Source organism: Staurois parvus, unplaced genomic scaffold (assembly GCF_062004578.1).
Source record: "Staurois parvus isolate SC_StPar_1 unplaced genomic scaffold, SC_StPar_1.0 ptg000299l, whole genome shotgun sequence".
NCBI classification, from domain to species: Eukaryota; Metazoa; Chordata; class Amphibia; order Anura; family Ranidae; genus Staurois; species Staurois parvus.
This window is the reverse complement of record NW_028318095.1, coordinates 10,480,013-10,493,407: the sequence shown is the minus strand read 5'-3', so window position 1 is coordinate 10,493,407 and position 13,395 is coordinate 10,480,013. Positions and strand designations below refer to the sequence as shown.

The 13,395-nt window shown below is 35.3% G+C and overlaps 1 protein-coding gene across 2 annotated transcripts in view; it reads right to left on the bottom strand.

The window, feature by feature from the left end:
• EPHA3 (EPH receptor A3) overlaps window positions 1-11,344 on the bottom strand; it is a 544,240-nt gene extending 532,896 nt beyond the window's left edge. For both annotated transcript variants that reach the window (XM_089682929.1, XM_089682930.1), the window contains exon 1: window positions 11,128-11,344. In XM_089682929.1, the coding sequence (XP_089539055.1) occupies window positions 11,128-11,215 (88 nt within the window). In that variant the 5' untranslated portion in view covers window positions 11,216-11,344. The remainder of the gene's footprint in view (window positions 1-11,127) is intronic.
• Window positions 11,345-13,395: the final 2,051 nt, after the last annotated feature.

Here is a 13,395-nt window from a genome sequence, read left to right as displayed (position 1 = left end):
GTGGTCATTGACAGACTGTATATATAACCCAGCTAACATTGGTGGTCAATGACTGGCTGTGAAAGTAACCCCCCCAACCCCACAACATTGGTGTTTAGTGACTTAAACCCATATTCCATGCCAAGCTCTCTCTACCAGTTGAGCCGGGACTATAGTTCAACTGTTGAGTAGAGAGAACTCCATCTGACAATTTCGACTTCTTTCAGCATTGGGTGCTAGAAAGTGAAGAGTGTTCCAGCACTTGGCACACAGCTGCCGCCATACACATCATCAGCAGCCTCACTGGGGCATCCTCTTTCATTCTATTTACTAAGCTTAACTGAACATTTACTTTGCTAAGTAAACAGCCTTTAGATCTTAAATCACCCCACTGAAACATAGGGCAGTAATCACCAAGCAGCATTGTTAAACAGGCAGTGAGTTTTTTTTTCTTACTTAATACTTACATGTTACCGATCTATTCTGTAAAAAAAATCAAATTTTTTTTCGTATAGAGACTGTAGAATTATACCTTGACATAACCTTGATCGCTTAGGTTCTCCTCATCTGCTAATTACTGAAAACACTTTTCATTTAGATCTATAGAGTTCATCAAAGGCTTACACAAATGGAACAGGAATAACTGATTAAGATGGGTAGACTTTGTTTGTCTACATACAGCATACATTCCTATTCTCCCCTAACTAAGGTTTTCCATTTAGAATTAAGAATTGTGCTGGTACATTGGTGTTTAAAATAAAAAATTAATTACTAAAGTAAGATTTCAGAGTACTGTGCTTAACAGCTTATGTAAGTACAGAAAAAAAGGCTTGTGAAATAATCTATATACTGGCTGTACATCAACAAATTGAATTTAGGAAAACATTTTAACTGTCGAAAAACGATTGGTTTTTGAACAGATGTTTAAGGAAAGCTCCACTCAAAACTTTTGTTTCAGTTTTGGATAGGCAATGGTGGGTTTAATTATCTATCAGCTTTTTATACCAGAGACTCCAGTGGTGAGATTTACCAATAGTGTTTCCTCCAACTCTCCCAGGAGGCTATAACAAAGGTATCATTCTCTTGTCTATTCTTTATGTCCCATTCAAACCTTGGTTTCCTGGTACAATGGGTTAACACACATGCGTTTACGTGCTTTTTATGCATAACAAGCATTGTATTAAAGTAGCCCATTAAAATTAAAAGGCTGGCAAAGCACTAAAATATAAATATGCATCATTTTTAGCAATGTATTATAATGCATGGTAGTGCATTGTGGTGAACTGTAGCGCATGTGCACTGGAACTGCATTGCCTTAGTGTGTTGAGATGATCAAAATGGCACTGCAACATGCTAACACACCGCAGAAAAATGTATTTTAACCCTTATCATGGAAGAGCCCAAGGAAATTGAATGGAACTTGAAATTTTAGTAGGGATAGTTCTCCAAAGAAGAAAAACCTTTTGATCCAGTTATAAATTAATAATAAAACAAAAAAGAAAGACATGCAAATACTTGTAATCTGTCTTTAGTTTAGTCTCCTGTAATCCCCTGCACATTTAGATTACCCTATTAAAGTACTGCTTCTCCATTATTATGCAATCACAAGCTGGGGTGGGTCCTAGACTGTGCAGGACCTGGCCGTGCTGTCTAGCAGGGTTGACTGAACAGAATTAAATATATAATATATTTAGCTGTCTGGCATTTTCTAACCTGTCTGATCACTCAATCCCCTGAGAAGTGTCAGCTGACAGAGTCTGTATGGGCATATCCATTACCGGATTTCAATGAAAATCTCATATTTATGGGTACTTAAGTGGTGATAAATTCAGTAAATAACAACTCATAGCTTTAGGAAAATGAAAAACTGTTGTACTCAAAGATTCGGGTGGCTTATTTTAGACTTTGTGCTGGTTACAACTTTATTTAAGTCTATGCTGTCTTTTAAACACACTTGTCACTTATCTCCTGTAGACCATGACTAAATATAGGTTATAAAATAGAACATCTTACTGAAAAAAGCATTGAATGGCATTTGCCTGAAACTGATCTCAAGTACAGGACAGTAAATATTTCTGACAACCCAACAGAATTAAAAAAACAATAATTTCTTTGGCCTAAATAAAATACTTATAGATACTATTTTTAGTCTGTTATTTGGACAAAATGTAATTCTATATTACCGTAAAATGTACATGCTTCCACTCAACCATTCATGAATTGTTCTTTATGTCCTCTATGTGTTATAAATAGCCAATGTCTTTATTTTATGCCATTATGTTATTATTATTATACAGGATTTTTATAGCGCCTACAGTTTGCACAGCATTTTAAAAAATACAGTAGAGTTACAATACAATTCAATACAAGAGGATCAGAAAGGCCTTGATCATGGGAGCTTACAATCTAACTGTAAGGGATGGGCTTATGGAGAAATCATCCTCAGAAGTGTTTATTCATGTCAGAGTTCAAGACCTTAATCCTTAGTATGGATTTATTTTGTGGCCTGGAATATACAAATTACAGTCTATGACTCCCCCTACATTTCATCTATAAAGTTGATTAAACAGGCATTTACATCTGTACATCTCTGGGCTAGTTCCCCTCCCTAATACAAAGAATCAGACACACTTTAAATAACTGACGGTGTACCTCATACTTAGTGGTCTATGTACTCGAATTAAGTGTTTTGTCTCTCCACGCAACCCTCTGTCTGGAGGAGTGTAAAATCCCAGAGCACCCTAAGCAAATCCAGCTGATTTCATCAGTAAAAGGTGACAGGTTTTCTGTAATGTACGCTTTTTACAATAATTATTCTCTTTTCTATAAGATTTGAAAGTGATAAGAACTAAAAGATTTCCAAAATTAGAATAAGGTTGTAAGGGAAAACCATTAATAGTATGCTTCTTGAGTTAACTTTTTTTCAGTATCATTTATAAACCAAAGTTTATATATTTTTGCCCTTGAATAATTATATCTTGGAACAATCCTAAAGTTTCTTTGCCAAGCAAAAGTGTTTGCTTAACAACAGCTAATTCCTTTGCCCCCTCATTGTGGTGGATAGGAAAGAAGCCGTATGGTTATATGGCACCTATACAGGAGTGCTTTGTGTCTTCTGAATTACTGGACCAAAAAATCAATGTTTTTTCTGTCCTGCATGCATACCTATCAGACAGTACATATTGGATGAACTCTCCATAGAGGGGAAATGCCACACTTTGACTTATTTTTGTGCATTTAGCCTTGGCAGGGGTTGCTCAATGCTCTTCCAATCTAGGTAAGTGTCTTACTTGGCTGGACTCTATCACATTTATTCAGACTCTACAGAAATTTGGTAATCACTTCTTCCTTTTTGTAACAGACCTGGCACACCATCAAATAAAATGTGTAAAACATTAACCTTTGTTATATTAAAGTGTAAATAGCCTGGTCCTGCCATTTCATGTTGCTATGGCATTGGGAAGGGCAGAACGGATAAGGAAGCCCAGACTTCCTTGTCTGCCAATCATATGACGTGAGATATCAGCTATTGCACTCCTCTTTAGCCAATGATGTTTGTATACATAAAGCCCTTCTTCAAAAGAAGTAAGGAAAAATTAAAACAGGAATTATTTTACATAGTCTGGTAAAATATGACAGCCCCAGAATATAATTTACACAGGGAATGCAAATCAAGTATATAGTAGACAGTAGCACTAGGAACAACAGTATATATGTTGATTTGTACATGATATAAAGTAAGCATCAAAATATGTATAAATTTTCAAAAGCAAGTCAACATATATGCAAAAGCTTTGCTGCTCATTTTGTCTCAATTCAGGTTTAGGGGCCAACTCAAACACATAGGGGGTTATGTACTAAAGATGAGGAGTGCAAAATCTTGTGCATATCTGCATTGAAACCAATCAGCTTCTATTGCCAATCAAGTTTTATTGTCAAATCTTAATTGAACAAGCTGAAGTTAGTAGCTGACTGGCTACCATGCACAGCTGCACCAGATTCTGAGTGCACCAATTTTCATAAATCTTCCCCACAATGTATTAAAAAAAAAAAAAAGCAATTAGCTCTTAGTTGCTTATTTTGCAATTGATTTAGCTCAGTGTAGAAGCTAATTCTACCATGTGATGTTATATATAAATGAGTATAGAAAATGTAAAAAATATAACATACTAGTTAGTAAAATGTAAAAATCACATAAAATATTTTCAGACAGTCTTTGGAATAATATCTGATCTGTGCACAGAACAGAAGTTCTTTGTAGTTTCTCTTTCATACAAGTTTAAATACTTAAGGGTTTTTTTACTAAAACTGGAGGGTGCAAAATCTGGTGTAGCTCTGCATAGAAACCAATCAGCTTCCAGGTTTTATTGTCAAAGCTTAATTGAACAAGCTGAAGTTAGAAGCTGATTGGCTATCATGCACAGCTGCACCAGATTTTACACTCTCCAGTTTTAGTAAATCAACCCCTTAGTTTCTTTATATCAAAGTGTACTGTCCTTTCCTGTGGTTGATTTACTAAAGGCAAATAGGCTGCTCACTTAGCAAAGGGAATTTTCACTGTGCCGATATTTTTCCCTTAGCTTAGTGAATGAGGTGAAACTGCTAAGTTCTGTTATCCAATCATTTGAAAAAAAAATACTGTTTTTTTTATTTCTTGTACATCCTTGGGTATTTTTTGCGAGGTGATTTTTTTGTACAACATTCACTAAGCTAAGGGAAAATCCCCTTGTAAAGTGAAAATTCACTTTGCAAAGTAAACATGCATTACTTCCTTAGTAAATCAACTTAAATGTCACTGCTCTGTGTTGGTAGTTTTAGCATGGGAGACACCAAAGCTCATCCTACAGATCTTTTACTGTAAGAATTTCCATTATCATTGAAATAAAAAGTATGCAAAAGTAAAATTAAAGTAAAAAAGATGTAGTTAAAAATTATTAATGACAATTATTAATTCTTTTGCAAAACGGGTCGATGTGATTTTTGTTTTCTAGCCTGAAAATGAAAATATTATTCAAACAATCAGAGCTGTCAGTAAAGCTTAAGTAAATTCACTAATAATCCTGTTAATGACCTGGGTCAAAAGTTAACTGTTAGAGACTATAAACCAGGGGAATTTAGTTTTGTGCCCTAAAGCACTCTATATGCCGCAGCTACACCAAGATCTATGTATATTTAGTGGCATTTACAGGGATCCTATGAGAACGACATCTGTGTGTAGAAAATTACCTTCTGGGCTTTTGTCCGAATTAATTTCTCACATAACAGCTCCGATGTTTAACTTTTGCTTCTGATCAGATAGTTAGAAACAGCCTATGAAGCCTGCCTGTGTATGTCAGTTCAGTGGCTAAGTGGTTAATATCATAGCTTGACAGCCCTGGGTTCAATTCCTAGCAGGGGCATTATGTTCATGGAGTTGGTGTATTCCTCCTATGTGTGCATGGCTTTTATTTGGCTGCTCCTACTTCTTTGGTTCATCAGCTTCTACACAAGCTGGCCCAAGTGTGAATAGACATTGTACTGAAGGTTCCTGTGACAGCAAGGACTAGGAATTGTCTATATAATTTTTTAGATATTGCAGGGGCAATATAAAAACATAAAGTATCTTACAGTAAGATCATAATTAATCCTGGTTTTACATATATGTACAGTATATGATTGTCCTCCTAACTCTTCCCTTAACCCCTTAGGTGGTCATCTTATATAGGCATGGCTCTTACACGTTCTTTAGCTTTCTTTTGCAATATATTTTGTTATCCATACATAGTTAAGTATCTGCTACAGGTTTCTCAACTTCCATACAAGCTGACCCACATGTAAGTAGACATTATGCTATAAGAGGCAGTAGGGGCTGTGAGGTGTCTGTATAACTCTAGGTACTTAAATTTTCTGTAAAGTGGTTTAGGGCAGATCATTATTAGTATTGACTTTATATATATTATTACATCCTAACCTCTTCTAACGGCTTGATTTTGCAATATGTTGTGCCAAGCATTTGTAGACATGTAACTGCCATAGCGTCTATGTGGGTTTTTTTTTTATTTTTTAGCTTTTATTTTGTAAAATGTAATTCTGCTAATATATAAATCATTAGCGTTAATCAGCAATTAATTTTTTCGTACCTCTTTGCTCTCACAGGGGTTATTCATTTTTTTAGACCTAATTAATAAGGTGGTGTAAACATCAATGACAATATCCCATGTAAACCAATTTTCACTTTTCCGAAAGCAGACTCGAAACAGATGAATGCTGATTGGTTGTTCCGGGGTAGTGCAGTTTGCACTTCACTTGCCCATTGAATAAGCATGAATGCAAAAACAACTTAACGAGCCATGGCTCAAATGGCACTCATAGTTATTATTACACTTTTCTATGCATGACGCTGATGTAAGTAGAATATAGACTATTTCTAATCTCTCAGCTCATAGAGGTATGCTGTATTGCAATTTAGTGGCAGTGCAAAAGCATTCAGCAGTTAATCAACCCCATAAACATGAAGTGGATATGAACATAATAACTCATTCATAAAATTGCTCAACAACTGTTCTTTGTGTTGTACTACTTCTGTTAGATTAATCTTAACATTAATCACACAATTGCCCTAAAATCTCCTACAATAGCACAAATTAGCACACATCTTAAAGCCTAAAATCATCCAAGCCTCATGGTTTTTAATGTATCAGCTGCAGAGGTTTGGCTGCCATATGCTTCTCAGAGAAGAACAAAGAGTTAAGAGAAGTAGGTCTGCAAGAGCTAAAGATTCATCTGACACTCAATGAGTTAAGCTGCTCCTAAGATACAGCATATAAAAAAGTAAAAACTACAATAAAGGCATCATTTCACCTTACTGAAGTATAAATTCACATTTTGTTTGTTGCTAGATTTATGTTTAAAGTCTTTTAACCCTATTTATTAAGCCAGTACAAAGGGTAATAAAGATGTGCAAAACTCTCTAACCCAGATCCACCAATCAGATTTTGGATTACTGGGATCAGATCAGATATATGTTAATGTCTAATTGGTTGCTGTGGGTTACCGCACATTATATATCATCACTGTTCTTAGCACTGCCTTATTGAATATATCAAAAACTTTCACTGTCAACTTAAAAGCATGCACATTATCAGCAAAAATGGTCTGATGACTAAACGTATCATCATTTTCATGCGCCTAGAGATAGGACTAGTATAACCAGTTAAACTACACCTAAACAACAACAACAACAAAATCAAATTGAAATCAGATTTATTACGCTAAGCAGCAAGAGGAATATGAATAACAAGGCTGTTTAATACCTAATTAAGTGGTCATTCAGGAAACAGTCTTTGAGAATAGGAGGGGTGTCATGTATTTTTTAAGCCTGGAAACTAGCACTGAGGTCCATCTGTTCTGACAGCAATTGCAATTTATTGGGAGCATGCTTTGCCCGCAGTCATCTTGGAGTGTTGCTTTCAATTCTCCTGTAGTTACCAATTCAGTGTAAATGGAACAGGCATGATTAAATTCTGCCTACTTTGTTCAGCTGTGAAAGATAGAACTGACGTGTGGAGGGCAAAGATGGGAAATTCATGGTTTGGGCAAGCCTTGGTGATTAATGAGTGAGAATTATTTTTAGATGGTGAGTACATGAGTTAAAAAAAAATAAATATACACATATATATATATATATATATATATATATATATATATAGATAGATATATAGATATATTAGTAGGCCATAAGCAGTGAAGCACACTTTTGTTTTTTAAATTCTAACCTTGGATCTTAGATTTGGAAAATTGACCTTAGGTTTACAAAAGTTAGACTTTTGCCTTTTTACCTAATAATTTGTAACTTTAACTATATAAATACTAATATGCACTAGTATATAATATATATTTATAAAGCACACAAACTGCCAATATATATTTAATAGATAGATAGATAGATAGATAGATAGATAGATAGATAGATAGATAGATAGATACCTTACACAAGCTCTGTTTAGATACTTTACGCTTACTCATCACAATGTATATACTAGACCATGGACTCTTGATAAGTGTATACAATATGTTATAAGTACTATACAAGCTCCAGGCTCCAACTGTGGCAATATATGACACATTGGCCGCCTATGTAATATCTGACACGTCAATACGGTAATCAGAATTCATCCATAATTTACCCTATAATATATATTTATAGTAAAGCAATACACAGACACGAGCATACATAAACACACCTTATAATACACAGTAACAGGGGTTCACTCCGTAATCCCATAATGCACTATAATAGTTGTTTATAAACTCACAAGGAATACGGAGCTTTATATAATCACACAGCACCATATTTATACGACTGTAGAACAAACAGGAGAGATGATTTATTGCCCTAAATTATGACTTTAACTGTGCCACTGCTGGAGGGCCTTGCCATACATTCTTTGTACCAGGCAAAGCAACACAAACCAAAACATTTATCACATTTTACTCTAATTTTTTGGCATATTGCTGCACACAGCGGGAATCCTCTCCAAACCTGCAAACTTCCATTAACATTCCAGAAATAAAAAAAAAAAAAAGATTCCATTTCTAAGAACCATGCAGCTAAGCAAGTTGAAAGGTGAACAGTCTGTTTAGGATTTCCTGCAGAATAATTTCTCTGCCGACCATTCATCAGGACCATATATGAAAAACGTAAAGCATGGAGCTAATAAAAGCAAACATTGGACATTCTGACTTATTTTGACTTTAGTTTTTATCACTGGCTAGCAGGGCTGCATACAGTGTCACAGAAGGGTACAATTCACAAAGGAATAATGGCTTAACTTAATTACAAAGGATTTACTCCTGCCACAGTGTTTGCCTCATAAATTCCCCTGCTTTCAGATAAAGGCTCACACATGGAGAGCTGTCAGTGCTATTTGTTTTCTACTCGCGTGTTGGTTTCATATTTTTGAAGCAATTGGCTTTCCAAAGGTGTCTTACAGTGCCGGCCAAATTGCTTTTAAAGTTGTTAGCGTAGTTTACACAGGTGAATGACTGCAGTAGAGTGTGCGGGTGTTTATGACTATATAAGTACGCTACTCAATAGAACAGAGGATAGGCATCACCGGATCTGAGTATAGGACGCATTTAAAGAAAAATCTGTTTGTCTATCTATCTATCTATCTATCTATCTATCTATCTATCTATCTATCAATCTATTTTCTATCTATCTATCTATCTATCTATTATCTATCTATCTAAATATCTATCTATCTATCTATCTATCTATCAATCTATTTTCTATCTATCTATCTATCTATCTATCTATCTATCTATCTATCAATCTTCTATCTATCTATCTATCTATCTATCTATCTATCTATCTATCTCTCTATCTATTATCTATCTAAATATCTATCTATCTATCTATCTATCTATCTATCTATCTATCTATCAATTTTTTTTATCTATCTATCTATCTATCTATCTATCTATCTATCTATCAATCTTCTATCTATCTATCTGCCTACTTATTATCTATCTAATAGTGCCATTATTACTTTTTATTCATTTAGCACCAATATAATATACAGCACTGCATTCAAAATATAGAAATAACAAACAGTGAATCAAAAGTCAAAAGGGCCTTCTCCAAGAGTTTATTTGTCTGTCTGACTGAGATAGATAGATAGATAGATAGATAGATAGATAGATAGATAGATAGATAGATAGATCTAGCGAGGTTCTGGGTTGCAGCTTACATAAAGTTTATTTAAGTGTCCATCAGACAAAAAAGTTAAAGTTTGGAGTACAGATTTACATACAGCAATAGTTGATCCCTGTACATCTTAGTTTAATAAACTCCTGGGTACACATTGTAAGGGATATCCAACAAGTAAACATGAAGCTCAGGGTACTCATGAGTATTTGAAAGAGCATAAATAATGCAAGGCACCTTGATAAAGGTGGGTTGTGACCCACCAAAATGTCAGTGCATAAAGTCTTGGGCTATTTACGCTCAAAAACCTGTGAGTGCCATTGTCTACTATATATATATATATATATATATATATATATATATATAAACCTCTCTTTTTAAATATATATATATATATATATATATATATATATATATATATAAAATCAGTATTTACCCTGGGCATAATGCACACACTCACAAACCTATATATTAAGTATCTTGAATCATATAGTAACAAACACTCATATGGCCATCTACTAAATGCCTCAAATTATAAAATAACACACACTCACATGACCATATATTAAATGCCTTGTATTATATAATAACATGTACTCACGTGGCCATATATTAAATGCTTTCAATAATATAACTTAGATATCACTAAGTTACTACTCCCACATACATCCTACAGTCAATAACCAATAATCACAGTATAGATGCAGTCTAATTCATTACTTAGACTTTCTTATAAAAATTTTAAAAAAGATCACCTTGTCTGCAGTCATGACACATAAGCCAGGGACTTCCTTTATGTGAATTGATAAGTTCATAAACTTTGATGACACAAGTATTTGTGTAGCTGCATGAACTCTATGATGCTCATTTCTGCATTGGTAATAACACAGATCGCAAACCCAAGACAACAGTAAAAAAGAAACAAAGTGACAGGACCGCCTGCAGTCAACTAGTTTAAATTCTCTATCAGTAGTACAGCTATTGAAATCCCTTACAGGAAAAAAAAATACCAATATCCAACTTCATAGATCTTTTTAGCTTTGCTTTTAAATTCTGAACAACTGATATAACAGATATCAAAGACTGGAATATTTTAACTACTGAAGCACTGAACTGTTGAGTACCCCGAGACGGATCGCTTTTACGGATGATGTGGGGTTCTATGGGTCATCGCCTACTTGATTAATGAAACAATAAACCTGTATAAAATATCAGCATGCCTGATTCAATTGCAGACTACGGAGTGGATGGTTTTAATTATTTGGGAGATGAAGGCTGAGTAAAAATGGAACAGTGATATTTAAAGAAAATAAAGTGCACCCCAGCTGAGGAGAGATACTCAGTAATCTTAGATATAGGTGGGTGATGAGACCTGACAGATGCTGGACATCCTGGAGGAGAGAAGCAGAAAGTGGCTCAGAGTATCAGCAACCTGGAAAATGCTACAGAATGTCTCTTACCTTCGTTAGAAGGATGAGGGATCACTTCTGTGCAGCTGAGGAGGATACAGGACAGGAGGCAGAGCACACAGCACAAGTGACAATCCATTCTTTGAGAATACAGGGTACTGAAAGGCGCATATCTCCAGCAAGCGTGCCACTGATTTGACTGCAGCTCTGATCGCTGGACAAGTTACCATGCTCGCCTTGCAAGCTGATGTCAAGTTTGACACTGGAGATAAGGAGGAGTCTGCCTGCTTAGCCTGCTGCTCCAGTCTTCAGCTTCCCTGGGTCCTAGACACAGCCTATTCCATGATGCCAGCTTGTAAAAACTATTGCCAGGGTGATGAAAAGGAGTGAGATTACTTCACCTGTTCACTGGAATGAGGAAATTAAATTAACTTTTTATGACTGCGCTGAATTGTGATGGCACAGACCCATTTCTACAATGCAGGAACAGCTACAACAATACTGGGGACTTTCTCATAAGTCAGCTGTAACATTTATGAACACAAAGAAACTTTACTGCAGCGTATGTGTAATATAAATTATGAGTCTGATTTACTAAGGTCATAAGCGTGCTTGCCAGGCTGTTGACCCCAGGCGAGACAGCACAGTCTTACCTAGATTTACTAAAAGCGCAAGCAATACTTGCAGGTGCGTAAACTGCACAAACAATGCAACTTAAGGCTATAGAATACGCACACAAATTCTCTAGAGTGAAACTCAGATTCCAAAGCCTATATATTCTAAAGCCTATATCAGAGAGTAGAAGAACTACATAAAATTTTGTTTACAATGTTTAAATGCAATTTTAATCTTGGATAATTACACCTAATTATTTTAAATTATTTAGAATTACTTACAACTGTGTTTTTAAAATGAGCCAAAGCAAGAAAAAACAGCAGCGTCCAGAATTTAGTATTTATAGTCAACCTGTGTTATTATTCTACATTTAAAATAAATAACTATATTCAATATTTGTTTTCAGTACTTTGTATGTTTAAAATCTAAAATACATTTATGAATTTACATACTGGACATACAGGAAGCGTGATATGGCACTTGAAGATACTTAGCTTAAATGGCATTTAAAGACTGTAGTTGCTGAAATTCTTTCTGAAATTGCTATGTACCTGTGTGTCATGGCAATCTTCTGGCTTGATTATTTTGGGTCACTGATCCAGAAAAAGTATACAAAGCAAGAGTTCTGACTTCACTTGATATGTACTTCTTATTAGTCAGTGACTCTGAAGGTATTGAAGCCAGAGGATCAACATGACAGGGCACTGGTGCCTTTCAAAAGGAGGTTTGCAATGACAGCATATGTATTTCTCTTTAATGAGTTACCTTCAGGAATATAGTCCAGAACAGCTTAGTCAAAGAGTCATTTGGAACTTTTAGATTTGCAAGTATAGTCAGTTGAAGGAAAACTTCAAATAAGTTCAATAGTGGATGGATCCATTGATGGGCACCCAGCAGTTGCTCAAACCATAGAAATACAGAAAGGAGCGCCAGACCAAAAGTGTATAACAGAGTCCAAGATAATTTTATTTGTAGATAAAAAAGTCATATGCATTTAATGATTGGTGTTGCCCCTCGAAACACGTTGACTGTTTTCATATGACTTTTTAATCAGCAATTAAAATCAGCTTGGAAAGTATTAATCTTTAAAAATATAGCCATGAAGTCTAATAATACCCCTTAGTTATCAAAACAGTATGATAAGAGTAGGTTTCTGAGGATGTGCAAAACTGGCATTGATGCATGGTCTAGAAATGGGAGTGGGGCAACTTTGTACTCCCTACCACAAGCAAGCTGCCCATAGGCATGAGAGATTTGGCCTAATAAGGGGGTGCTGGCACACATGCAGCAGACAATATAATCTACAAACCGTGTCCCCACAACTTGGAAATGTGGGTATTTTTCGGTGTTTCTGCTGCTTACAGTGCCTTTGCGATCAGCAGCCTCTCCCTGCAAAGTGTATACGCGGAATGTTTTGATATAGGGCTTATTTTCTTTAAAACCATGGACAAACTGAGAACATACTAACAGTCTTTACTTTTTAGATAGCTCAGAAACATTTTCAGTTTCAGATCATCTAGGAGAATGTTTATACATGCATTAATTAGTGTTAAAAACCTCTACTGTAGATGCTGTTAAAGTAAAATAAAAGAGGAAGCCTATAGCCTGTAGCGATGGGTGAATCTGCAGGGGTTTGATTCATGGACACATTCTTTGAAAACTTCCAAAAATCCACGAAGTACTACTAAATGTACGACTCCTGCA